The 26817-nt window shown below is 38.9% G+C and overlaps 2 protein-coding genes across 7 annotated transcripts in view; both read right to left on the minus strand.

Annotated features, from left to right (window-relative positions):
• Nucleotides 1-20033, minus strand: part of LOC130927365 (E3 SUMO-protein ligase RanBP2-like) — a 59232-nt gene extending 39199 nt beyond the window's left edge. For both annotated transcript variants that reach the window (XM_057853141.1, XM_057853140.1), the window contains exons 1-14: nt 19813-20033; nt 18049-18116; nt 17864-17975; nt 17400-17552; nt 16982-17212; nt 12221-12363; nt 11852-12047; nt 11603-11743; nt 11358-11517; nt 9046-9227; nt 8768-8964; nt 8420-8543; nt 8166-8327; nt 658-795 (exon numbers count right to left, since the gene is read on the minus strand). In XM_057853141.1, the coding sequence (XP_057709124.1) occupies nt 658-795; nt 8166-8327; nt 8420-8543; nt 8768-8964; nt 9046-9227; nt 11358-11517; nt 11603-11743; nt 11852-12047; nt 12221-12363; nt 16982-17212; nt 17400-17552; nt 17864-17975; nt 18049-18116; nt 19813-19884 (2079 nt within the window). In that variant the 5' untranslated portion in view covers nt 19885-20033. The remainder of the gene's footprint in view (nt 1-657; nt 796-8165; nt 8328-8419; nt 8544-8767; nt 8965-9045; nt 9228-11357; nt 11518-11602; nt 11744-11851; nt 12048-12220; nt 12364-16981; nt 17213-17399; nt 17553-17863; nt 17976-18048; nt 18117-19812) is intronic.
• A 434-nt stretch (nt 20034-20467) lies between these two features.
• Nucleotides 20468-26817, minus strand: part of LOC130927366 (LIM and senescent cell antigen-like-containing domain protein 1) — a 38323-nt gene continuing 31973 nt past the window's right edge. For 2 of the 5 annotated variants that reach the window (XM_057853148.1, XM_057853143.1), the window contains exon 10: nt 23618-25780. In XM_057853148.1, coding sequence (XP_057709131.1) covers nt 25636-25780 — 145 coding nt within the window. In that variant the 3' untranslated portion in view covers nt 23618-25635. Of the gene's footprint in view, nt 23587-23617; nt 25781-26817 lie in introns of those variants that run through there. The other 3 variants (XM_057853144.1, XM_057853145.1, XM_057853146.1) reach the window with 3 other exon arrangements.

Here is a 26817-nt window from a genome sequence, read left to right on the forward strand (position 1 = left end):
TAAAAATTTTAAAAAAGCAAGGGGGGAATAAACAGTAAAAAAAAATTTTAATTGTTTTTCAACCAAAAAAAAATCTATTTACATTTAATATGTAAATATCTTACATTAAAATAAAAAAGAAAGAAACGTCCATACATTTCTTTTATTCCAAAAATAAGATTCTCTGAGCATAAGGCACACACATTTTTTTACCCAAAATTTAATTTACGATTGTTTGCCCTACTATTTTAATGAGACAGAGCAGGAGGAAAAAAAGTTCAAAGCAAGTTTTAGAAAATGTTAAAAATGTTGAATAAAAGCAACATAAATAAAGTGTGTAACTTGTGTCATATTTTTTCTTTCTAGCTGTTTTAACTGTCAGCCACCAAAGTATTAGCTACACAAAGTATCTTACTCATGCAATAATCTAAACTGATGCCTTTACTTTTTGTGGATTAATCAGTAGATGATGGATGGATGGAAAAAGCGATTTTTTTTAAAATCATTTGCACACAAAAAAAAAAAAAAAAAAAAAAAAAAATTCATAAGAACGACTTATTGCCCTGGCCTATCTGAAAATTAAGTTGATGCACATGATTAACTTTCGCATGCTGATCTGCGGGCAGTGTTTACACATATAGTTAGAGGACACAAGAAAAAAAAAATCCGACCACTAACCTGAGCCAAATGCCAGATAGAAGACATGTTATTGATTGATTCCAAAGTTGCAATGGCCTCTTCTGTCTTGCCTTCAATGTCAAGAAGAGATGCATATGCAATTTTGGCCTCTTCCTCTAAGCCCTTCACAGAGGAGATCTAAAAAGCAGAAGAGTTTCTTGTATGTCAACTCATGTTTCAAAGTAAGATCAAAATTCAAGATCAAAGGAGGAGAACTTGGAGTAGTAACCAGTGTCGTTAATAACAGCGTTAGAGTATAATGGCATTATTTTTGTCCGGAGTGAGTAATCTGAATTACTTTTCCCATTAAATGGATCCGCTCGCAAACATCAGAACATAAAATTAACTTATGTGCAGACAATATATTATTTTATCTAGAAAAACCAGAATCCTCCCTTCATGAGGTATTTTGAACTTAAAGAAATTTTCACAAATATTAGATGAGATTATACTATAAATTGGTCAAAATCAATTATAATGCCCTTATCAACAAACTTATGGAATCCTGCAGATCAAAATTTAAACTACAATATTCCAATAGGGAACATAAAGTATCTTGGAATTTAACATTTCAACAAAACTTACAGAATTAAGTTAGCTAAATACACCTCTGTTCGCAAAAATATTTGAAGATTTGATACACTGGAACAATCTACCCATTTCACTTTTGGGCCGGATAGCGACAGTCAAGATGAAAATATTACCGCGCTTTACACTATCTCGCCATTCAAATAAATTATTTGTTCTCAATGATCCCCTTTAAATCCACTCAAAAAAATGGTTTCAAGACCTAGACTCAGCCGCCACAAAATTCTACTTTAAGAACAAGAAAACCAGAACTTGCCTTGCCAACTTGCAAAGAAATAAACCAGAGGGGGGTTTACAGGCTCCCAATTTCCAACACTATTATATTACAAATCTAATACAATATCTTATTAAGTGGTTACATCTTAACACTGAACAACAGTCATGGCTAGAATTAGAGCAAACAGACTGCAAGCGAATACAACTGGCAAACCTCCCCTTTATTAGTTCTAAAACCAAGCACCATAGCTGCTTCAACAATCCAATGATAGCACGGTACCTTGAAAGCCTGGTGGAGAGGAATGGAAATTACGCAATCACAATTAGCGCCGTGTAAATTTTCACCAATCTGGCACAACCCAGACTTCAGAGTTAATTCCTATATATTTTAGCACGAGATGACACGGGAATAAACCAGTTACAGCATTTGTTTAAAGATAATACATTCATGTCATATGAAAAAAATACTCCAAGATTTCCAAATCAAAGGGGTCAATTTCCTTCTACACAATAAAACCAGGGTAGCCATCAAAAGCAAATTCCAACGGGTACGTTAGACCAGGGGTTTTCAACCCAGTCCTCAAGGCACACTGTGGGTCCTGGTTTTTGTTCCAGCCGATCCAGCAGAGACAGTTGAACCAATGAGGCTTCTGCTAAAACAAGCCACACCTGACTGCAATCAACTGATTGCACTTGTAAAACACCAGATTGGGGAAAAAGTGTTGTCATCTTGTTTGGTAAGAATGAAATCCTGCACCCACAGTGTGCCTTAGTGGAATAGGTTGGGAACCCCTGCGTTAGAACCACCACCTTTCGTAAATAAAATAGTAAACATCCATCCTCACCAACAACAAAAAAATACTTTCAAAAGTATATTAAGCTTTCTCATGTAGCAACTAGCAACTCTACTTGTCTACCAATCGAAAAATTGAGTACCGACCTTTCGTTAACTTTAGATAATAACTATTGGTCCCACATGTGTAAAAAATACATTTACAATGACAAAGAATAAGAACCTTCAACTTATACAGTTCAAAATACTGCACAGATGGAATATTACTCAATCTAAAATGCACAAAATGGGGTTCTCCCAATCCAATAAATGTACAAGCTACAACGAAGATAATTCAGATATATACTTTCATGCTCTTTGGCAATGTAAACCAGTGCAAGAGTTTTGGTCACAGGTAACGAAGAAACTCTTTCCTATTGAACTGCAGGATTCCATTGTCTCCAATTCCTTGTCTGCTTGGCGATCTGAATACAGTGAATATCTCAAACCATCAAGCCAGTCCACTACAGGCAAGTTTAACGATAGCCCCAAAAAAATATTGTTGAATTGGAAAAACAAACAAAACATTAACATGAACCAATGGCTAAATCTAATCATTGAATCTATAACAGAGAAAATATCTGCCAAACAGACAAATAAAATGGACACATACGAACAACAGTGGGAAAAAGTTGCTAGAATGATGAACATACAGTGGGGCAAATAAGTATTTAGTCAACCACCAATTGTGCAAGTTCTCCTACTTGAAGAGAGAGGCCTGTAATTGTCAACATGGGTAAACCTCAACCATGAGAGACAGAATGTGGGAAAAAAAACAGAAAATCACATTGTTTGATTTTTAAAGAATTTATTTGGAAATTAGAGTGGAAAATAAGTATTTGGTCACCTAATAACAAGCAAGATTTCTGGCTGTCATAGAGGTCTAACTTTTGACGAGGTCTAACAAGGCTCCACTCGTTACCTGTATTAATTGCACTCGTTGAGCTAAAACTGACAGTTAGCTTTATTATGTTTTAATTTGACACCCTCATCACTCTCCAGCGCTGTGTTTTTACAGATTAAATAAAGCCTGTATTTAAAGACACGTTAGACACGCATCGACAGTGGTCATAATCAATAGAAACCTAGCCCTCCGAAGGGCTAACGTTACGTGAGCGAGTGACAGTAACGTTATATTTATTAGTGCCGAGAAGTCTACTGCTTAAAGATTGCGGCTGCTTACCAACGCTGCCCTGACACGGCCGAGTCTGTCATTTCGCATCTAGTTCTAAATGCATGCGATATCTATGAGACGCATCGGACACTACCTGCTACCGCACTAGCATCATGGGGGCGTAGTTTTTAGCAACTTCGGCGTAGTTTGTAGCGGCTGTCGGCTGCAGTAAGGTTTTTTTTTTTTTTTTTTTAAATATTGCTTCTTCCTCTACGCACGTGACGTCAGCGTATTGTCCCGCATTAAAAGTAGTCCAGGGAAAACGTGATGCTTAGAGCTGTCAAAATTAAACGATTCCTCGAGGTGAATAGAATTACTCGGATCAGTTTTTAAATTCGAGTATTCCGTTTCAGCTCTACTTAGCTTCCACACCCCCATCCCCTTCTTTCCCTGGTCAACAGGCCCCACACATGGTGTCAACCGGAAATACAATTAGCTGACGATAACACCAACATATTAATAGTTAGTGTAGGTGTTCAATGTATTTCTTGTTGTTGTGTTTTTGTTTCATTTCTTGTGTTTCTTTTCTTCTGTTCCCCCTTAACCCCTTCCTGTTCGCTGCTTCGTCATAATAAACGAGCTACGTTGAATGATAACAATGTGAAACATTAAAACTGTTCAGACCAACCGGACACTTAGACTTCCATTCTCTGTGTCAAATAGCTGAACAGGACAGGTTTAAAAACAACAACAAAAAAAAGAAATAAATTACATTTTCAGATCTTTGCAACGCCGTTACAGTTACTGAAGATATGGAGGCGCGCGTTACTACAATTTGGGTGAATGACGCGGGACACACGGAGAGAGAAGAGAGCAGGGGGTGGGGTGGGGGGGGGGGAGGTTCAATTCAGTTCAGTTCAATAAACTTTATTTATCCCTTGGGAAAGTTCCCTCAGGGAAATTAGTTGTTGTAGTTCTAAAGGTTGTGACGCCGTCGCAAACGCGATGCTAGGTGGCTCGGAGCGTTACCATAGCATTCGCGTTCTCGCTACCATTAGCATGGCGAGCATCATCTTAAACTCTCAAGCAACTTTTTTTTTTTAAATTTTACACACAGTTCGTGGCCTTTAGGTGGGTACACTTAATTGAAAATAATGCACTGTTTGTCTGTTGAGTATGCATTATTATCATCACCAAGTAGGCGTTGTCCTTGTAGATGCCACAATGTAATAATTTGGTTTTTTTTAATTACCAAAAGTAGTCACTTGCCCTCAACTTTTCTTGAATGACGTATCCATAAGTCTGTCACAATATGCAATAATTCCATTTATCGCACGATAAAGAAAAATGAAGGCGGTAATTTTTCCGAACGTGCTGTTAAAAGTTCGGATTCCTTGTTACCAACTGCGCAAAATGCATCTTCGTTCCAGGTCCGGCAAAAAATAGCGCCGGAGCCAATCGTTCCCATTATATCCTATTGTTCAACGTATACCGGCCGCGCCAGTGCTCCGGATTGACAGCGGTACATCTCCGGCGTGCCAGTGTTGTTGACGTGTGGGCGCTCCCGTCAGGGGTGACATTTCACGCGGGGCGGCTATTTTTCGGCACAACACCGGATATTTGAGTGGCAAATTAAGAGCGCTTTGCTTCAAACTCGTCCTGTTTATGAAAGTCGATTGTCATATGCTGGTGTTGTGCAGTAATGAGCAGATGTGACTTCTGTGGCGTTTGCTAACTTTTTTAATGCGCGCACACACTAGATATCATGAAATAGCAAACTAGGTGTGCTTCGTCCCATGCCATTGGCTACGTGAGCCCAGAGTGATTATGGGACACGTAGTCCATATACTACATCGATGAATTATAAACCGCCATGACTGAATGGAAGTTAAGAAGGCCAAATCAATCCATACCAGGGAGTATAGATAATGCTGCAAATATTGTTAATTCAGTACGTGACACAGATGGATTCGGACCACAAATAGGATCTCTTGCTCATGTAGTAAACCTAGCTGCTAAGACAGCTGTAGCAATCAATAGTGTGCCCTGCCTCACTTTACAAACAGTAAAGCTTGTTCTCAGCATTTTTATACTAAATTTCTTCAGAACAGTAAGAAGTAAGCACATATATATTATGCACTAAAATGCATGTTTATATGATGGCAATTTAATTTTTGCTCGTTTGAAAAAAAAAAAAAAATATATATATATATATATATATATATATATATATATATATATATATATATATATATATATGTTTTTTTTCTCCAGAGCATTAAATGTATTGAATCAGATCGAAAATGGTGTCTCCCGTATCGAAAACCACACCGAACAGTGACCTAACTGTATCGTTGCATCCCTATGGAACACCATTGCAGAAGCTATGAGGGGTAAAGTTTTCATTTGCCTAAATGCTTAAGTTATTAACTGCAATTGTATTTTTTTTTTCTTGAAAAAGACATTTTATTTATTCTGTGTTTCTGTGCAGTATTAATATTGTTGTCGTTTACTTAAGAGGCATGGTCTATTTTTTTGTTGTTGTGATTTCTTATCGCGTTTAAATGGGTGTATTTGATCTATTAATATATACTGTATTCTCACTGTGTTATTGTAAATTGGTTTAAAAAAAAAAATTAGGGGGCCGCAATAATATCGCATATCGCAATAATTCATTAGATAAATTATCGCACACTAAAATTTGTTATCGCGACAGGCCTACGTATTCATAAACCTTGTGTTTTTTTTTTTTTAAATAAAAACTACTAGAGAAAGGAGAGGGAAGAGATTCAGAGCCTCAACTGCATGCTTAAAAAGATATCTATGTATTAGGGGTATTAAGGTACACACAATTCACGGTTAAGTTTGTACTTCGGTACGGGGGTCACGGTTCAGTGCAGGGTCAGTACAACAGGAAAAACAAAGTATTTTTTTCTCACAGCATTTACAGTGTATCACAAATGTGAGCACACACCATCGCATTTCTACAGATATTTAAGTATATCTTTTCATGGGACAACACTGACAAAATGACACTTTGACACAATGAAAAGTAGTCTGTGTGCAGCTGATATAATAGAGTTAATTTATTTTCCCCTCAAAATATCTCAAATATAGCCATTAATATCTAAACCCCTGGCAACAAAACTGAGTACACCCCTTAGTAAATACGTACATCCGTAAATGTCCAAATTGAGTACTGCTTGTCATTTTCCCTCCAAAATGTCATGTGGCTCGTTACAGGAGTGCTGTCAGCATTGCTGCAGAGATTGAAGAGGTGGGGGGTCAGCCTGTTAGTGCTCAGACCATACGCCACATTCTACATCAAATTGGTGTGTATGGCTGTCACCCCAGGAGGAAGCCTCTTCTGAAGACGGTGCACAAGAAAGCCCGCCAGTGTCATCAGACCATAGGACATGGTTACAGTAATCCATGTGCTTTGTTGACATGGCTTCAGCAAACTGTTTGCGGGCTTTCTTGTGTACCGTCTTCAGAGGAGGCTTCCTCCTGGGGTGACAGCCATACACACCAATTTGATGTAGCGTGCGGCGTATGGTCTGAGCACCAACAGGCCAACCCCCCACCTCTTCAATCTCTGCAGCAATGCTGACAGCACTCCTGTAACGAGTCACATGACATTTTGGAGGGAAAATGACAAGCAGTGCTCAATTTGGACACTTAGGGATGTACTTATTTACTAAGGGGTGTACTCACTTTTGTTGCCAGGGGTTTAGATATTAATGGCTATATTTTGAGGGGAAAATAAATTAACTCTATTATATGAGCTGCACACAGACCACTTTTCATTGTGTCAAAGTGTCATTTTGTCAGTGTTAAATCATGAAAAGATATACCTTATTGGCCCGAATATAAGACTGTGTTTTTTGCATTGAAATAAGGCTGAAAAAGTGGGAGTCGTCTTATATTCGGGGTCTAGACATTATACCCATTCACAAAGCAAGATGGCGCCAGATATCATTGAAGCGAATGCTGAACTTGAGGAGTAATGTTCTGTCATGACAAGTCTCAGCGACTCAAGTTTAACCAGTTTGCATTATTTTATTGCAATGTTTTTCCTTATTCAGATTTGTTTCAAGACTACAGTTAGCCCTCACTTTGATGGTTAATGCAGTTTAGTTGTTTTATCACAATAGATTGGTTTATTTACATTTCAAAAACCAGAAGCCATTCATTTACGAAAGTGATTGCACTTTAGTTTACATATTTAAATGTTCACATATTAAGATTTGAATGAAGCCAAAAAACATGCCTTTTCTCTCAAATATATTGTTATAATCATTTGTTTCAGATGTACTGTAATTATTTTCTGTATAAAAATTAATTTGGTGTTCAGAGTCTTTTAAAACTTGAGTCTTGAAAAAGAGGGGGTCGTCTTATAATCAGGGCCGTCTTATATTCGGGCCAATACGGTACTTGAATATCTGCAGAAATGAGAGGGTGTACTCACTTTTGTGATACACTGTAAATGTTAGTTTGTACACCATTACACTCTTATACAGGTAAAATTTTAAAAAATGTAAAAAGTTTGACCTATGGGTTTTTTTGGGAATGAAAAAGCCAGTTGAGTTCAATTCAATCAGTTAATATAAACAGATCTGATGTGAAATACGTTAGTAACTAATTACTCTTATATTGAAGTAACTGAGTTACAAACTCAATTACTTTTTAAGAGAAGTAATTTGTTACTAACTAATTACTTTTTTTTTTAAAAGTAAGATGAACAACACTGGTACTAACCTGAACATCTTTGGATGGAAAATGTATGTAAAGAGGGTCAAGGGGTTCTGGTATGCTTCGCCTGTTTTTTATCTTGTCCAACAACGGAAGAACGACTTTCCAGTAGTGAACACTGCGGCTGATGTACTCCTTCTGGTCATAATAGGAGTTCACGCCATCGCCCTGTTTTATTCAACAAACACCAAAATGAGCACAAGAAAACTATAGGAGCTAAAAATAGAAATATACTCAAGGGTACGTATAAATGTATTTACGGTCTGACTGAGACACTGTGCCCAGTAGATAGCCAGTGCTGGATGCAGCCCGTGTTTCTCTCTGGCTCGCAATGTGGTCAGTCCATGTTGTACTATCATTCGCAGTTTAGCAGACATGCCGGGGCTGCAAAAAAAAAAAACACGTCTTATTTAGGAATAAATCATTAACTTATTGGCTGTCATTGACCGCAAACGACATCGAATCCATATTTGACTGTTTTCTAATGCAGGTTTTCCCCGAATGCTTTATAAGCCTGTTGGGCCACCATTCAAAATGGGTTGGAGATCTATCGCTGTAAATGGCAGTGAAATAGTTAACTTAATATTTAGGGTGGAGCAGACACTCACGCTGCAAGTTTGTTAATGAGGCTATAGATGGCATCCCACCACTCTCTCTGTCTCTCTGTGGTCAAGAGGCGAATTAGAGGAAGCGGGAGGCAGCGAGGCTCATAGAGTTGTTGTTGTTGCTGGTTTATTCCACTGTTGAGTTTCGCCGTCTCTTGCAGCTGACAATGGCTGCAGAACACTACACCATGTAAAAATACCTGCAAGAAAAGAAATTGAATTATTTACTGATTATGGTTTTGTACTGTAGAATGGTTCAGGAGGCACTTGAACTTAATTACCTCCAAATCCAGAAGACAGATGGACTCTGGTGCATTTGTGTCCAGTTTAGAAGTTTCAAGGTTGAGCCGGGGAAAAAGTTGCTGCAGCCAGGCTCGTAAGGAGGGTCTTTGGGCTAAGAGGGCCCACTGCAACCCTAACCAGCTCAGGTGTTGCAAGTCACCACAATACAACAAGATAGAACCTGTAAAAGGAAGGATAAAATATACTTCATTGTGTGTCGATTAAAATCTTAAAAATATGACTTTAATTCTGCTTTAAAAATTGGAGTTGCTGTATTAGCTTTGCTAATGTGATACAAGACCTCCTCTTTATAAGACGTTTACGTAATGTTAATAAAAAGCTTAGGAGATGACAATACTTCTCATTTTAAAATTCCTGTCAACATTTTTATTTCATTTTTCAAAACCATGGTGTGCCGCCAGTGGCCTTCTCTTCCACCAGGCTTTGCAAATTTAATGGGGGAAACCCTGCATAATAAGAAGCACGATAATATCGAGCACCAATAATTATCGGCAGATACTGGCAATTATGACATCACACAGATAATCCATATTTTAAAAGATTCAACAGATAATGCAATCCGATAATTATATACTTGGTTTAGCCTCCAAATGTACACAATAGACGCAGTTTTTTTCCAATTCTGCACCGCCGCCCCCTCAACCCCTCCTCCCTCTGAAGCCCCTCGCATGAGTGACGCATCACACTACATGGTTGAAGCAAAGAAAAAAAGCGTCCTCATTCAACAATACTAACCTGATCAGCTATTTAAAGCAGCATCACAAAGATTTGTGGAGCAAATACGAGGCTGCCGATAGCGCGAAGGCTAGAGCTAATAATGGGAGGCTACGGGGCTTGTGAGGATCGGAGACGCTTTTGACAAGCAGAGACGTTTTGACCGAAGTGATCCTAGAGCCAAAGACTTGGATGAAAAAAATAATCCACTTTATAGCCTTTGATGACCAGCCCTTCACCGTCGTTGAGGACATGGGGTTTCAGCTGCTTTTACCGGATTGGTGCCCCGCTACCAGATACCGATTGCTGCTGGTTTTCAGATGCGTGCTTACCTGCCTGATTCGACCACTATTCTTCGTGAAATACATGCTGATCAAGTCAGTTTCACCACAGACATTTGGACAACTGATGTCAGTCAAGTAAGCATGCTTAACATGACATCACAGTAGTTAGATGATAATATCAAGATGCACCTAACCACACTCCACTCTAGCTATTATTTCAAAAAATCAAATTTACTTGAAGCACTGGCATATTTCACTCATTCCAATAGATTTACACTGAAAACAAGGGAATTTAAATAGTTTTATGGAAGTGCGTTTTTCCAGCGTAGTAATGTTAAATCCGTTAAGAATGGCTGACTTTTAAAGACATTTTTTTGCAACTTACCGTATTGGCCCGAATATAAGACGGTGTTTTTTGCACTGAAAGAAGACTGAAAAAGAAGGGGTCGTCTTATATTCGCAGTCTAGACATTATACCCATTCACAACGCTAGATGGCGCCAGATATCTTTGAAGGATGTTCTGTCATGCCAGAGCTCAGCTACTCTCAAGTTTAACCAGTTTGCATTATTCATTCATTCATTTTCCATGCCGCTTTTTATTTTATTGCAATGTTTTTCCTTATTCAGATTTGTTTCAAGACTACAGTTAGACTTCACTTTGATGGTTAATGCAGTTATTGCAATTTTGTTTTGTCACAATAGATTGGTTTATTTACATTTCAAAAACCAGAAGCCATTCATTTACGAATGTGATTGCACTTTAGTTTACATATGTAAATGTGCAGATATTAAGATCTGAATGAGGCAAAATAACATGCTTTTTCTCTCAAATATATTGTTGTAATCATTTGTTATGGATGTACTGTAATTATTTTCTGTATAAAAATTAATTTGGTGTTCAAAAAGTCTTTTTTTCCAAACTTGGGTCTTGAAAAACAGGCTTATAATCAGGGCCGTCTTCTATTCGGGCCAATACGGTACTTTACTCTGTAAGTCATTGTTTCCAAAAGCTTACACATTGTATGACAACGTGTCATTGTTTAGATTTTGGAATTTTTTTACTTCACATTTCATGTGGAAAAAGTAGCAATAAATTCTATTTTTGCACAGTAACATTTGCTCTTGTGTATACTTTAAAATTTCACATATATCTTTTAATAGAATTATCGGCTTGACATTATCGGTTATCGGCTGGTAGGAGGAGGAAATTATCGGTTGAAAAATGTATCGTGCATCACTACTGCATAATATTTCAAGATCAGTTTTTTTCCAGGAAATATTTTCTGTGCACCTGCATCCCACTTGGCAAGCTGAGAGATTTCTGGAGCTTGTGCGCTAATGGAACGGATGTTATCATTGGCAATGAAAGAAGATCCAGTAGAGAACTGTGGTCCAAACAGTAGTTCAACTAAAGAGTCCTGACCGCTGCGGTTCCCAAATGCCTCCACCACCTAAGTATTAACAAAAAGCACTTAACATGTTTTCTGCACATTTATTCAACAAAATCATACGTGATTAGCCATTGCAAATACATACCTCTCTTATCAAGCTGCATGCATCAGCGCTGAGATTGAGCAACATGTGGCCTGCTTGACTCTGTCTGTCATTAGCTAGCAGCTCAAGAAGCTGTGGAGCAGACTGATCTCTCTTGGTCACCTTTGGTTTTGGTCTGGGAACCTTTTGGATAGACAAAATAAAAATAATTGTAAATTGATTTTATCTATAGAAAAAATATCGGATTATATATTTTGGCCCTATCGCCAAGTTAACTTTCGTCTATAATACCTGCAGGGCCAGCAAATAGCAGAGTGCCACCAGGTCAATAACTGCCCTCCATGTTTGCTGGCGTTCCTGGGCCAGCTTCAAGAGCAGCGTGCCGGCGTGCAGGTAGAGGTGAGCTCGCATCTCCAAAAACACCTCGCAAAGATCGTCTGTGTGCTGGCCGGCAACACCGCTCATCTTCTGCATAGTGTGATCAAAACTGTGTGCATGGACGAAGATCGGATAAAAATACTTTAGACACAGTTGTATAAAAAGTGTTGGAATCAGAAATTAGTGTCTTTCTGTGGGAATTTAAAAAAAAAAAACTTTTGTCCTAGCAAAACAATTCAATGTCCACACAAAATTTGGGGGGGGGTGCAATTTCACACTTACCATGTGAAGGCATCGAGGCACGCCTGTAAGGAGTTGCCAGAAAGCGTGATTCTCACAAGGCTGCAGTGCGCCAAGAGAAGCTCTCTTTGAAGGCGTCGACACATCTTATCATTGCTGGACACGCTGGGTTGAGTCAGGTAGTCCTGAAACAGTGAAGGTCAAATGGATATTGATCTGTCGGCAATGGGTTTTGACACAGTTTGGACTGCCACTTTATAATTTTTTTTTTTTTTTTGAGTAGCAGAATTATAACTGTTATGGTAGCTGTTACACTCATTGGCTGGCATTGACAGTGATAGACAAACTACAGTTGCTTTAAAAATGACCCATTTTATGCTGACTGCACAGTAACTATGGCATATTACCACTCACAAAACAAACTACGAAAACAGATCAACAATCTTCCTACGTTCGAACATCTTGAACAGGGTCTCTACAGGTTTCAACAAGCCAAATTTAAACTTAAAGACTATTACAAAAATACAATTTAAATTCTATTTCACATCAATACCAGAAAAAAAGTACAAGAGTTGAAGGAAAATTGGAGGCCCAGAATTACTTGCAAAGTATATGAATCTTTTTCTTTATTTCTCTGTTGTGGATCATGACTTGTAAATTCTACAGTCAATTACCACTTACCCATGGATGCAAGTACTGTAATTCGCTAAGGTTTCTCTACTGCTAAGCTAACTAAGCTGCCAACACACAACTACACGTGCACACACTGCAAATTTATAACGTCTTAATCAAATTATTTTTCTTCACACTGCAAATTTATAACATCTTAATCAAATTATTTTTCTTCTATCTAGTCATGTCATTTTCTCCATCTTGTTTTGAGGGTTAAAAACTAACACCTTAATACGCCAGATTATTCTACTTAAATCTAGAAAAAATTGCTTTCGAATAATGTTTTGAACAATATTGTTGAAATAAAATTTCTGACATTGCAAAGCTTTTATTAAAACATTAAATATATTAATTTATTGCTTAAAGTAGGTCTTAAACCTATTTCACTTTTTTTTCTCATTTCAAGAAATCTGAGTAAAATGTACTTGAAGCACCATCAGATAATTTCACTTATTTCGCTAAAATTTATGCTGAAAACGATGTGGTGTTCGATAAATTCTGACCAGACAGCACAGGTAGTTCAGCTTTGTAGTTACGTTAGTAGCACCAAAAATCGAAACATTTAAAACAGACACTGGAGTTTATGCATGTCCTAAATAAAAGTCAATAGTTTTTGAAAATCTTTTATGGTCGTAAATAAGACCTTTAAAGAGATTTTAGGATAATATTTGAAATTTTAAGGCCTTAAATTCAAATGACTGGATTTAAGACTTTTGGGGGGACATTTTAAGACCCTGCGAATACCCTGTTTAATATCAGGGATTCCCCTATATTCAACAGATTGTGGCGCACCGCCACACTAAAATGAAAGCCGCCACGCCTGGCAAATGAGATGTATTTTATTTTATTTTATTTATTTATTTAAATAAAAAAAATTTTTTTTTAAGGCCGCTTCAAACTAGCGGCAGCCGAGTGGGAGGAGTTCAGCGGACACCTATTCATTGTGTATTGTAGCCTAATGTTCGTAATTATGCAGGCCCCCCCTTAAGAGACGCAAGGGGAACGAGTAGGAAGAATGGGAGAACGAGCGAGACAGCGAGAGATAGCGGTCGCATGTCATAGCAGCCCGCTGTTATTTTGTTATTGTTTTTCTTTATTATTGTTACCACAATAAAGTGGGTAAGCAAATACAGACTTCTCTCCTTCTTGCCCATATCCGGGGCATTACAATAATTTGGATCGGACTTTTCGGCGAAAGTGAGCGGTGGACGGCCGTCTTGGACGGAAAGCAAACTTTGACTAACTTGCGCTGAGAGACTGCGGAGAGGCGGGGCCCAAAATAAAGCCTTGCTCTATTTTCAGAGCGTTGGTCACAGTAAACGATTTATCAGTTCAAGCAGAGTAAAATGATACATATTCACGGTACAAGAACGTCGTTTCTGGTTCCATCGATTGGTAAGAAAAGGCTGTTTGTACGAGTGACGTGTGGGCGCTCCCGTCAGGGGGGACATTTCACGTGGAGTGGCTATTTTTCGGCACAACACCGGCGCGCCAACTTCAGACAATTACGGCTGACGAAACTTTGATAAATGCGCCGCCCCACCCAAATTTCGCGAGCTCTGGGACACTCGAAAAATGACTCTCATACCTCTCCTTGCTAAGTTAATGGTACCTCGACGTGCCTTTGTGTGGAAATTTAGTTTACGAACAACGGGGAAAAAACTATTCACCTTCTCACCGAATCAAGTAAAACTCTTTACACGGCTATTAGAATTCCCCCAGTGCTCTAAATGGGTCAGTTGACAGAAGGACTGTTATTGTTGTGGTAATGTAGTATTTATGAGGGTCAAATAAAAGGAAAAAGGAGGACTACGACGGTGGTCTGCAACCCCCGGCTCTCGGGCCGCATGCGGCTCTTTAGCGATGCTTCGGCGCTTTTTTTTTTTTTTTTAAATGGAAAAAGATGGGGGAGGGAAATATATTTTTTTGTTTTAATAGGATTTCTAGGAGGACAAACATGACACAAACATTCTTTCAATTCATTAATATTGTAATGAAGTTAAACTTGTGGTGGCATAGTACAACAGAGTAGTCACGTGGTGCGTCATTCTCTATAGGATCCACTGCAGGGAAAATAAACATTTAATCATGAAGGCTAATTACGTATTTCTAGCCAACTTAGTCATTTCTATAGTAGGCTAATATAGCTAGTATCGATAATTATAAGGCTTGTACAAGGCTTTTAATTTTTTGTGGCTCCAGACATACTGTATCAGTTTTTTTTTTGTTTTTTTGGGGGTCAAATATGGCTCTTTCATCAGTTTGGGTTGCCAACCCTGAGTCACTACGAGATGTAAGTCGTACTATTGCCACGAGAAAAAAAGTCGCATTAGTACATCGGGTAACGTAGCTGTAATCAGCTACGCATTTTACATACATGTACTGTAGCTGAGAGGTACAACATTAGCCTGGCTAATGAAATATTTCAAATATATCTTTGTTATGGTTCTTCTTGGGGGAAAAAATGAAGAAAAAAAAATTCGCTGTGGCACGACATGGTGAGGCTGTCCGACTCCGATGCAGCCCACCACCACAGCTTCAAAAAATCCTAGGGGAAACACTGAATATCATTTCATAAAAGAACAATATCGGCTGCCATTCACTGCGATAGACATCCAACCCATTTTGACTGGGAGGGTTGGCAGCGATCATTCGCACAATGCTAGTTCAAAAGGGTTTGATGTTTATTGCTGTCAACAATTAGGTCTAATAGACCCTATTCACATGACGTCACAACCACGCCTCCGCGCCATATTGTCCATCAGCTCGTCGGGTTTAAGCATTACCGCTACGTAAATTCCTCCTATTGTGGCGTGTTTTTCTGCTCGTTAACATTAATAATCAAAATGGTGAAGGCGCGTGTGGCGGTTGGTTGCAATAACAGAGAAGATGGACGAAGAGACTTGAAGTTCTACCTAATTCCGAGAGACCCGGAGAGGAGAGCAAGATGAACTGCTGCAATTCGACGAGAAAACTGGGCTCCAAACAATTACCACAGATTATGTAGTAGTCATTTTATATCTGGTAAGATTCATTTAATATATATTTAGAGGGTTTTGGGCTGACAACCACAATTAAGATCATTGCGAGGCTAATCGCCGACAACATACAGTTTCAAATTCAAGATGCTTATTTCTTCCACCATCATTACATTTTGAATAATATTTAGCTGGTACCAAGTGAAAGAAGCTGGCCTCGTCTACGGATCATTAGTTAAACAGGTGTGTCCAAACCTTTTGCAAAGGGGGCCAGATTTGGTGTGGTAAAAATGCCGGGGGCTACCTTGGCTGATTTACAGAGAACAATATATTTAAACAAATTTTAGCAAGACCTTCTGTGTGTCACATTTGCTTTATTATTTTTTTTAATTCATAATTTCAACAGTCTCGTCTTTGTGGCGTTCTCTTTCGACACTCGGGCTCTTGCGAAATACTGCTGCTGTGAAATTAAACTAGCTTCAAGTTGCTATAATTTCTCGCTGCGTATCTTCCCTGTAATGTTGTCGTACATGTCAGCGTGTCTTGTTCGGTAATATCATTATCGCGCCACATCAAACTCTTTGAAAACAGCGACTGTCTCTTTGCAAATGAGGCAGACACATTTTCTGCGTGTTTTATTGAAGAAATAGTCCAATATCCACCTATCCTTGAAGCGTCGGCCATCGCAGTCAACTTTTTTATTGATTGTCACCATTTTAGAAAATTGGAAGTAAAGGGTCACACGGAGTAATGTTGCTTAGAGTGCTGCTCCTGAAGTTTTTCAAACTTTCGTGAGAATAGGCTGATTTTGTGTGGACAAGATAGTTGTAGATATCAGATGTCAGGCAGAGAGGGCGAAGACAGTGGGTCGAAAAATATCGATTTAGGCATCAAATATGGATCTGGCGAATGGATAGACTGAAGCTTTTCCACATAACGCCTTTTATGCAACGCATCCAATGAGTTTACAGCGTCTAAAAGCACCGGGGCTTCCATGAATTGCACGACAAATTGAAACCATTGAGAATACGGATAAACAATGACGGACAATATGGCGGCCGGATACAGCGACACGTCATTCTGTGACGTTGGTGAGTAGGGTCTATAGGCACATCCTGGTTTTAACAAATCCTCCAAAGGAGGCCATGCTGACCTCAAGCGTGCGCACCACTACAGTGAACCATTCCAGGCTGTGGCGCAGCAAGCCCCTTCTCTCAGTAGCCAAGCAGTGCTTAACAGCCGCTTCCAGTCGACCGTCCTGACAAAATAGCTGGACGAGCTTCACGTTGACATGCGCATCCCCTGGCCGTGCAGTCAGCTCAGCCTGAAGGAGGTCAAAGAGTTGGTTCCATCCCTGCTGACCTTGACGACTCAATAGACGCTCCTTCATACAGAGCAAAAGATTGAAAAGCAGTCAGTATGACCTCCTCTTCAAATGACAAGATATAGATTTTGGTACATTACAACACTGTCATAACTACTGTGATATTGCGAGTTTACAACCACATATATTGCATACCGTGAATTGAAAAGGCCGGTAAAACCAGTTCACTGAGGAAAAGGAGCCTTACCTTCAGGGTGAACACTGCTGGGTTCCCAGGCAACAACTTGGCAGCCTTGTCCACCCAAAACTCTGCCCTGCTGTCGTTTTCCTCTTTGCCGACCAATAGCTCAGCCACCTTCAACACCAAGTCTCTCTGGACTGGGTTCAAGTCCACAGATCGCTGCGTACACAGTACATTCAACATTTATTAATAATACGCGACCGCAAACGGACTTTAGAATGTGTTTTTTCAAGCAGCTTGACAGTATTTATGTAGTAAGTTAAATGTTGATAACAATTACTTTTGGGACAAATTTAACAAATTATTAAACTACAGATCCTCTTCAAATTATTTCTTTGACAAACAGCCAATCATAAAGCCCATATAACCAATGGCACTCTCAAAGGAAAAAAAATACTCAATTATAAGACTGAAATTAAAGTTAACCAGGCTTCCTATTGCTTCGTGCGCATACAACATGGCCGTCTCACCTTGTAACATGCTACCGCCTTGTTGACGTCTCCCTCTCTTTCATACAGCTGTCCCAAGAATTTGTGCGCTTTGGGATCCCGCTCCTGGATTTTGAGATATTCTGATACATGTCTAAGAATATGGAAAGGAACATGATTATTCATGAGACAGCACTGCATAATTTTCTTTTAGTATTGATGCTTACCTTTTAGCTAGCTCAAACTCCTTTGCCTCAAAATATAGTTTAGCAAATAAAAATCCTTTGATAGGCCTCTGTAAATGAAGAATATTGAAATAAACCATGATTAAATAATAAGCATAACCACATGGTATCTATCATTGGATGAGTTGAGGTATTACAGATACGTTATAATGTAGAAAATGGTACAGGTATGACAGTTCATCGATCTGGAAAAATTTATCGATTTGTTAAGCAAATCGAATTGAAATATATCAATATGCTAAGTATCAATATAATAATCTATTAGATCTGTTGTGGCACGGTGGCTGAGTGGTTAGCACGTCTGCCACACAGTTCTAAGATCAAGGGTTCAATCCCGGGCTTCGGCCTTCCTGTGTGGAGTTTGCATGTTCTCCCCGTGCCTGCGTGGGTTTCCTCCGGGAACTCCGGTTTCCTCCCACATCCCAAAAACATGCATGGTAGGCTGATTGAACACTCTAAATTGTCCGTAGGTATGAGTGTGCGCGTGAATGGTTGTATGTCTCCTTGTGCCCTGCAATTGGCTGGCAACCAGTTCAGGGTGTCCCCTGCCTACTGCCCGTAGTTAGCTGGGATGGGCTCCAGCAACTCCGCGACCCTCGTGAGGAAAAGCGGCATGGAAAATGAATGAATGAATGAATAGATCTGTTGTTTGTTCCGAAAACTGCAAATCGGGTTTTACAATTGCTTTAGGTTGAACTTTTTTTTTTCTTTTTAAATTACATTAGGTGAAATGGAACCGGCTGTCATTGTATTAAATCCATCGAAGGCCCTTGAATCATTCTGAATCATGGCAGACTTTGTAATATCGGCAGGTTTCATAACGTATCATCATGAAATTGGCAGACGTTTGCACTTAACTCTTTCAGTGCCATTGACGATGATAGCGGTCCAATCATGTAGATGTTTTCTGTTACGAATTTAAATGTTTGGCACTAGAAGTAATCCAATCAATTTGAACTGGCAATCCATTTGAACACCACCAATGAGCTTATCAGTCTCCTTTGGTGTAGCATTACAGAAATTGAAAAAATATGTAACGTTTGATGGCTTGACTTAGAGAATTTGAATATCAAATTAAAAAGGGTTTTAAACGATTAAGTTACTATCCAAATACAGTAGATACCCATAAATCAGCTCATGTTGCGCCAGTCATGCCCATGCTCAGAAATACCCAAACCATGTCCGTCCAATGACAAAAAAATGGTGTATAATGAAAAAAACACATCTGAATAGACCTAATGTAGTGCAACGTATGTTAATGTTAAGGTTTCGGTTTCATGATTTTTTGCTATTTTCAAGCGAATTGACTATGATCTTGATAAGGACCCCAAACCACTTCAGCAATCTTGTTGGTAAATACATGGTAGTAAAAACTACAAATGCCTTAAATATTAAAACGATTGGCCATAATTGGTTTATGTAGAAATGTTTTTTGTGAGTCAATTCGACAGGGTGTTCAGTAGCTGGTTGCCTTGGCCAGCCCACGCCGCGCGCTTTCTCAGCATTTCAAGGGGAGGACACGGTTCGTCGTCATCGTGCCGGTTAGCTTAAGCTACTCGCTCACGATAACTAAATAAGCTCTGCCGACTGTTGACCAGTAGAGTCGATAGAAGTGACGTTTAACCTAACACTAAGGTTAGTTTTAATGACTCATTCTGGTAGTCTCCTAGCCCCAGGGGACTTGGGATTCAGGTGTAGAATGACGGCTGCTAGCATGCTAATGTTAGCCGCCGCCGGTCCACTTACCTCTTTGAGTGAGGGCGAGGACGTCTGGACGGAGTCGACGTACCGATCCACTTCAGTCTTACTTCGACGCATGTCTCTTGTGTAAAGGACACAAAAGCTGTTGGTTACGTTGCATAGAATATAATTCGTCACTAATGATAAAGGTGGACATTCGAGGGGTGGTCACGCCGTCACATAACCCGCTCGTGATATTATTGCGCAGGCTTGCTAACGTCAGTGGATAGGCGTCACACATGGGGGTGAGGCCTAACTTGAATCCTCCTCCTGATCCAATCAGAGCTTGGCTTTCAAGTGACGCATGTGACGCACTTTCATTTTGAGAAGGAAGGGGCGGGGCTCCAACGACGTGAGACCTGAACAGTGCCGAAAATAGCGATAGTTGGGAATGATATGTAATTATTTTTTATGCATATAAAAGCTTCACTAAAACATATAGGTAAACTCAACATTATTTCGACAATTCATGTAGACATCACATTCGTTAAAAAATATAACAATGGCAGAATAGGTCTTTAACTACATGTTTATTTGCTGAGCAGACAGAATCTTTCAGATCTTTCATCAAATTTATAACTGCGTTTTAGATTACTACGTGTATATATGTAAAAATTAGTCTAAAATACATTTTAGCATGTTAATGTGACTTCCAAGCAATGTGAAAAAAAACATGCAAAGTCACCGCTGTCCTTCTTTTAACCCTTTACAAAGACCAGACACTATTTTTGGTAATTTAGAAATTTTTAAAAATCCTTAAGACTCGGCGTCCACATATGTGATGTCCACATACACTGCTAGTCTGCTGGCCAAAAGTAGTGCAATCCTGTCAGATAATGCTCAATTTTTTCCCGGAAAATGATTGCAATTACAAATGCTTTGGTAGTAATATCTTCATTTATTTTGCTTGCAATGGGAAAAAAACCCATAAAGAAAATGACACACACAAAAAAAATCATTATCATTTTACACAAAACTTCAAAAATGGGCTGGACAAAAGTATTGGCACCCTCAGCCTAATACTTGTTAGCACAACCTTTAGACAAAATAACTGCGAACAACCGCTTCCGGTACCCATTAATGAGTTTCTTACAATGCTCTGCTGGAATTTTAGATCATTCTTCTTTTGCCAACTGCTCCAGGTCTCTGAGATTTGAAGGGTGCCTTCTCCAAACTGCCATTTTCAGATCTCTCCACAGGTGTTCTATGGGATCCAGGTCTGGACTCATTGCTGGTGCTTTTTGAAGTGTGTTTTGGGTCATTGTCCTGCTTCAAGACCCATAACCTCTGAGGGAGATCCAGCTTTCTCACACTGGGCCCTACATTATGCTGCAAAATTTCTCGTTATTTCATGCTCACGGTCAAGCAGTCCAGTGCCAGAGGCAGCAAAGCAGCCCCAAAACATCAGGGAACCGCCGCCATGTTTGACTACGGCCTACGGGCACCGTGTTCTTTTCTTTGAAGGCCTCATTTTTTCCCTGCAAGCTCTATGTTGATGCCTTTTCCCCAAAAGCTCTACTTTTGTCGCATCTGACCAGAGAACATTCTTCCAAAGGGTTTTTGGCTTTCTCAGGTAAGTTATGGCAAACTCCAGCCTGGCTTTCTTATGTCTCTGGTTCAGAAGTGGGATCTTCATGAGTATCCTACCAGAGTCCCTTTTCATTCAGACGCCGCCGGATAGTACGGGCTGACACTGTTATACCCCCGGAATGCAGGACAGCTTGAATTTGTTTGGATGTTAGTTGAGGCCCTTTATCCACCATACGCACAATCTTTCGTTGATATCTCGTCAATTTTTCTTTTCCGTTCACATCTAAGGAGGTTAGCCACAGTGCCATGGGCTTTACACTTATCGATGACACTGCGCACGGTAGACACAGGAAGATTCAGGTCTTTGGAGATGGACTTGTAGCCTTGAGATTGCCCATGCTTTCTCACAATTTTGCTTCTCAAGTCCTCAGTTATTTGGTCTTCTTTCTTTTCTCCATGCTCAATGTGGAACACACAAGGACACAGGACAGAGGTTGAGTCAATTTTAATCCATTTTAACTGGCTGCAAGTGTGACTTCATTATTGCCACCACCTGTTATGTGCCACAGGTAAGTAACAGGTGCTGTTAATTACACAAACTAGAGAAGCATCACATGATTTTTCTAAGGGTGCCGATACTTTTGTCTGACCCATTTTTGGAGTTTTGTGTAAAATGATAAATTATTTTTTTTATTCTCTCTTTTTTTTTTTTTTAATTGCAAGCAACATAAATGAAAACATTACTACCAAAGCATTTGTAATTGCAATCATTTTCTGGGAGAAACTGAGCATTATCTGACACAATTGCATTGGGTGCCAATACTTTTGGCCAGCAGAGTACAGTATGTGGATGCCAGTTCTCCATGATAATTATATTGTTTCTTTAATTGTATTTTGAAATATTATTTTTTACATCAAATGCTATGAATAAATACATTTAGCAATTATTAACATGTTAATAAAAACAGAATTCATATGAATACAATGAATAAAAACAGAACTACACTTGGTTATGCCCCCAAATAGCACTCTACAAAAGATTTGGGTTCTACAATTAACATCCAATTCATTTAAACTGGGATGATTGCCTGTGAATGCTCATGTTTCAGTGCCACTGGCTGTGCTAGACGTTCAATCCATTATTACTGGGAGGTGCATGTAAAATTCGATTGCAAATATAGCACCGTCAATGGCAGCCACTGAGTTAAATGAGCGCCTTATTAAGGGTTAACATGGCTGCATTATAAATAAATTGCTGTAATAATCTCCTTTAACTTAGACAAAAAGTAAATGACGTGGCAGCAGGTGTAATATTAAGGGAAAAAATGTGCCTCCTGATTTTGCAATGCTACGGAATGTGAAATTATATATAAAAGGAGATATATAGTTTTTTATGACAAAATCCACAATAGTCAATAAGCAGTTTGGACGGTCGGCTTTGTTTCCGAGTCTGGAGGAAGTTGGAGTAAGAGGATCATTTTGCCTGGATTACAAACAGAGGCAACACATGTTTTAACACCACACGCAAATGCCACTATCCATCAAGTTTTACTGTAACGTAACAGTTGCTCTGAAACACAGCTGGCCATGATGAAGCTTTCTACTCGTTTTTTCAAAACTGAATTTGACCCAAACTAATGAGTTAACATCAGGCATGTATTGTTTGACTCGTGTGCATAAACTTGATAATGTAAAGTAAAAACACACTTTAAACAGACTGCACCAGTACATTCGCCATTCAATGCATTCCACAAAATAAACTTAAAATGAAGTGATATCTATTATAGAAACAAGGCAACTAAAATATCTACTCAAGATGTATAGTGTATTGTCAAAAATACACACAATACATAAAATAGTGATAACAAAAAGTGAATAATTGATACATAAGCATTCAACAAAAATACATGTTCTTCATTTTAGTTTAGGCTTGCTCTTTAATATGATAGAGCATCAGTAACACAGTCCAGGCAATGCAATGCGTTCCAGATAAATAGCAGTGTAAAAAGGAAGCTGAGTGAAAGGTTCTTTTCTAATGACAGTCTGACCCATTAAATGACAGTCCACGCTCTGCAGTTCTACTGTATATAAAAACACTCAATGGTGGCATTTGGATGTTTACGTAAACACCGCGTTTACTTCCGTGCGACAGTTTCCGACAGCTTCTTCAGTCTCTTCTTCAGCTCCAGTGGAAATTTCTCATAGCACTTCTTGCACACCGGCTTCATGTCAAACTCCACAAACTTGTTCCTGGGAGGGAAAACAATACAATTATTTTACTTATACGACAATAAAAACCTGTCATTTGAACACTTTTTATATCCACTGTAGTATGATATTTTATGGCATTTTTAGAGTTTTTCTCAATTGCTTTGGTAGGTTTTTCAAACCAGACTTGCAATTCTTAAAACTACTTGTTCAATCCTCACAACATCACACACTAGTGCACATCAAAAAAGCAGTTTCTCATTCCTTTGAGCAAGTTGCAGATGTTTTTCTGCATCCATGCAAATGATTTTGTACAATTCTGTGCCGTTTATTACATTATCAGTTGCATCTGCCATGATGGTCAAAATGGATGATCATGGGTCTTATTGAATAGTCTCACCACCCATAACATATAGTCATTACTTCATTGCATATGCCTTTACATGCAAAATGGATGAACATGTGTGCGCTTATTTTTGAGCATTTTCATTCCTTATTTTACGTTACTTTTTTTTAACCTGCCAAAATTTGTAATAGTTTGGGACAATGTGAGTTTCCACTACGCTAACATAATTAGGGAATGGTTTGCAACCCACATCAGAATGGTAATGAAGTTCCTACCACTGTACTCCCCATTCCTCAACCCCATAGAATCATTTTTCTCCACATGGAGATGGCAAGTGTATGATCGCCAGCCTCATAATGAGATGACTCTCCTCGGATGCCATGAATGCAGCATGCAGTGTCATCACAGCAGATGCCTGCAGAGGCTGGATAAGGCATTCAAGAAGATTCTCTCCACGCTGTATAGCAAGAGAGGACATCCGTTGGGAGGTAGATGAAAATTTGTGGCCAAACAGAGGGGAACGTCAAGATGTGTAGACAGACTGGGGGAATAATCCTGACAGCGTTTGAAGTTTAGTTGTGCTGATTGTCTTATGTTCACATTTCTAGTTTTGCCTTTGTTTTTTTTGTTTTTCTTTGTGATACTCAGTGCTGTCGTTTGCTTTCTGTATTGCAATGACATAGTAAATGTTGTAAAAACAGTAAAAGTGTAAAACTGAATCTTGTCCAGTCTCTTGCAATCAATCTCCCGCACACAAAGGTGTAACTTGCAGTTTTCATCAAAACTTATATACACCATCTTCAGCATCAGAGCCTTCCACCAGAGTAACTGTTCAATTGAGAACACGACTAAGCAATCTGACTGTCTTGCCTGTACACAATGAAACAAGGACTTGTCATTCTGACAGCACTGACATGTTCATTGACACAGAAAATTAATTTGAACGATTTTATTTTGCACAGAAAACTGGCTTTTGCAGGTAATCCATGTTGTTTTGATACGTGTGCGACATGTTGTGAGGATTGAACAAGTAGTTTTGAGAATTTCAGTTCTGTTCTGAGAAATGTACCAAAGCAAATGAGCAAAACTGTAACCTAATTAACGTCACTGTTTATTGTCATCGGTATTTTTCTATTATTTTGTTTTGTATGAAATGACTGCTGTGAAAGAGTTCATGACAACACAGCTTTTTCACATGTCTGTAGGCGTAATTGTCATACACGTGTACGATGTGGTTCTTTTCTCTGTCAAATGCGTTTAATTCGATTAACTCCCGTGTTCCTCCCACACAGAGCAGATAATCAGAGGCTGGACAAGGCACGTGCCAAACCCAGTGGCACTTCACCGGCATTTCCACAGCGGAGGCAAGAAAGCTGCCGGAAGTGATTAAGGCTTTACCCCCTGGACCCAGACAGAACAAGAGCCCCATGAAACAAAGCTGTCCCTTCAACATATGACTGATCTGATTTTCCTGTTTGCGTAGCATAGAGATTTTCTAAAAACCTAAATCTTAACTTGCATTTGTGGCAGAGACTGGTCACAGGCCTGGATTAGACTACACGATTTTAGCCACGTTATTTGGTCCGATTTGCTATCACAAACTCCATAATACATTTTACTCATAATATGTTTTAGCTGAAAAGTGGCATGATTAGTATAGAAGCGACTAAACATAAAAGACAGGAGGAAGGAAAAGAACTGACCAAGAGAAGAACAGCGGAATTGTGAAGAAGAAAATGAGAGGATCACAGACACATAGGTATCAATGGTTTCTTTTTTTTCTCCTTTGAGTCGCGTTCGCGCTTGGACAGCCGCCGTTTCATGTCGTCCGGCAGACGTTCATAGCAGTGCTTACACACTGGCTTCAGATCCACTTCCACAAATTTATCCCTGAAAGCCCGGACAAAGGGTTTCCCAAAAGAACAGGAAGAACAAGAAGATAGCAGCAACATGGAGGAAGAGAAGAAGGAAATAAGCATAGGTAAGATCATGGATAAAATATTAAAAGGTAGATACAAAGTAGGGTAAACGGGTAAAAAAAGCTCATATGTAAAAAGCTAACTCTTTCATTGCCCTTGACAATGATAGACCTCCAATCATGTGGCTCTTGTTTATCACTAGTAGACATCTAATCCATTTGAAGTGCGAGGGTAGCAGCGAATGAACTAGTGCTGTAACGATGAATCGATTAACTTAGTAATTCGATTAGAAAAAAGCTTTGAATCAGATTTTGCTGCTTCGAGGATTCGTTTACTGTAATTAGAGTGGCGTTGTAACGTTTTTTTAGTAATTTTTTAAAAGTGTTTGCATTTAGTTTTATTGATTTGGCTGGATACACTGCTCTCTAGTGGCGACAGTGAATATGACATAAATCATTTAACATGGCTGAATCCAGCTGCTCCCTGTTAAGACCAACTTAAGGTAGGTTTTTAATTAACTTTTTTAATTTTTAATTTATTTATTTATTTTCCCTTCAGGCATGACAAATCCAAACAAACATACAGCATTTGTATGTGTTTACAATTAATTCAACCTGAAAAGAAAAGGGCTGATGGGAGAAGCCAAAGCTTATTGAAACCCGTCCCCAGTATACCATATAGGACGCAGAAAATTTGCCTGGTACACCAGACTCACCGCTGTTCCAGCTATTACTAGCTATTATTATACTATTTCTCTCAGTGGAGAATAGTCTGGCAGAGCCAGGCAAGCAGAAAATATCGTATATCAATGTTATGTTTGAGCTAATATATTTTATGCATTCATAATTGAGTTTATAAGTATATTTAGCCATTTTTGTGAAAATATTTGTTTGAATGATTTGTTAAGAGCATTGTTTAAAAAAAAAAAAAAAAACAGTTTGCATTTTATAGCATCTAAGCTAGCAGACTGTAACAGCCAACTGTTCTTTTGTTGCGCTTAGATCCTCA

Source organism: Corythoichthys intestinalis, chromosome 12, assembly GCF_030265065.1.
Source record: "Corythoichthys intestinalis isolate RoL2023-P3 chromosome 12, ASM3026506v1, whole genome shotgun sequence".
NCBI lineage: Eukaryota > Metazoa > Chordata > Actinopteri > Syngnathiformes > Syngnathidae > Corythoichthys > Corythoichthys intestinalis.